General features: G+C 37.8%; 1 protein-coding gene across 1 annotated transcript; it reads right to left on the bottom strand.

Annotated features, from left to right (window-relative positions):
* Positions 1-255: 255 nt before the first annotated feature.
* Positions 256-1,185, bottom strand: LOC123236456 (olfactory receptor 13A1-like). The gene has a single exon (XM_044662854.1). The coding sequence runs from the start codon at positions 1,183-1,185 to the stop codon at positions 256-258; it is 930 nt and encodes a 309-aa protein (XP_044518789.1).
* Between the last annotated feature and the right edge of the window lie 623 nt (positions 1,186-1,808).

The raw sequence follows: 1,808 nt of genomic DNA on the forward strand, positions 1-1,808 counted from the left end.
AATAGTATGATATTTCTGATGTCTCTTTTTTATTCTCACACACTTATTTTTCTTGTATTAAAAGTCTTCAAGAAAAAAAACAATGTAACCAGAGTTATGTGGTTCATCTAAGAACAAATCCTGACTTCAGGAGCTTTGCCTACCAGGAGTAATGAAGTTTAAAGTTTTCCCAGGCAATACCGTATGTTTAATTTTATCTTTAGTAGCTATTTTGAATCCCATGTGTTGAGCTATATCAACCTGCCAAATGGTCAATTATTTTCTAAAGAAAGGACATAATTTCTTGAGTGCTATTTTCACATCCTTATTTCTCAGGGAGTAGATCAGAGGATTTAAGGCTGGGCTCACTATGGCATAAAACACTGAAGCTAGTTTACCTTCATTCAGAGACTGACCCATAGCAGGAAGAATGTAGATGTAAATTATAGTGCAATAATACATAGTGACCACAATCAGATGGGAAGAACAAGTAGAAAATGCTTTCTTCTTCCCTTCCCTTGTCTGGATTTTCAGGATGCTGGAAATGATGAAGCCATAGGACAATAAGATAAATAGAAAATTGATAATAGCAAAGAACATATCCGCGACAAATGTCATTGTATTATTGATGTAAGTTGGGGAGCAGGAGAGAGGCAATAATGGAGGAATCTCACAAAAGAAATGATCAATGGCATTGGGTCCACAGAAAGACAAGCGTACAGTCATGATAGTGTTGATGGTTGTATTGGTCCCGCTGAAAGCCCATGCTGCAGATGCTAATAGACAGCAAACTGCCTTGTTCATCATAGTGTTGTAGTGGAGGGGTTGACAGATGGCTGCGTACCGGTCAAAGGCCATAGCTGTGAAAAGCAAGAGCTCAGCCCCCAAACACCAAGTTAGGAAATATATTTGAGCTATGCAGCCACCATAGGAAATGGTATTCTCAGTCATTAAGTTCTGTAGCAACTTGGGCACCACAGTGGCAATGGAGAGAATATCCATCAAGGCCAAATTTATAAGGAAAAAGTACATGGGAGTATGGAGGCCTGGATTTAGACTGATCACAGCAATAATGAGTGAGTTACCTGTGAAAGCCACTATGAAAAGTCCTAAGAAGAGGCTGAAGATAAAGATCTGAAACTGAGGATTTTCAGAGAAACTTTTTAAAATGAACTCAGTCACTGATGACTGATTATTTGACGCCATGTCAGTAGGTTGTCAGTTTTCCTTTCATCGGTGTATGCCCACAAAATCCAATCAACAATACATTACTTTGTTCACTAAAGAGAAGAAAACAAAGATCTGCATTAAAATTAAGCACATTCAAGATACTTCAATATCCCAAAATTAAATTTTGACAATTTATCCAACTCTATTATACCACAGATTAAAAATAGAGAAACATTATTTGATTGGTGAGGTCTTCTCTTAGGGCATTCAATCTCCCTCAAGATTTAAATCAAACATACACACACACACACACACACACACACACACACACACAATCTTCCTTCAGATAAATCATGCTATTTTTCATCTGACATTTTAGAGTACCTTTAATGTCTTTTGATGAAAGTTACTCCAACCCTCAGCCCAGAGATGAGGTGAGACCAAATAAGTTCCATGGTAAAGTTCATTCATCTGAATGTGGGTTGTGAGGGATGGCCATGATTTGCTTGTACTGTGACAGTCCCAAAATAAAATGTATATCCAAGATACAGATACTGGAGGTGGATGGCCAAAAAGTGCTGGAAAGTTTTCAGCATCTGTAATGCAAACTGTCTCAGAACCAAGATCAGAAACAGAATCCAAGAATCATACAGAGATGT

Source organism: Gracilinanus agilis, chromosome 2, assembly GCF_016433145.1.
Source record: "Gracilinanus agilis isolate LMUSP501 chromosome 2, AgileGrace, whole genome shotgun sequence".
Classification (NCBI taxonomy): domain Eukaryota; kingdom Metazoa; phylum Chordata; class Mammalia; order Didelphimorphia; family Didelphidae; genus Gracilinanus; species Gracilinanus agilis.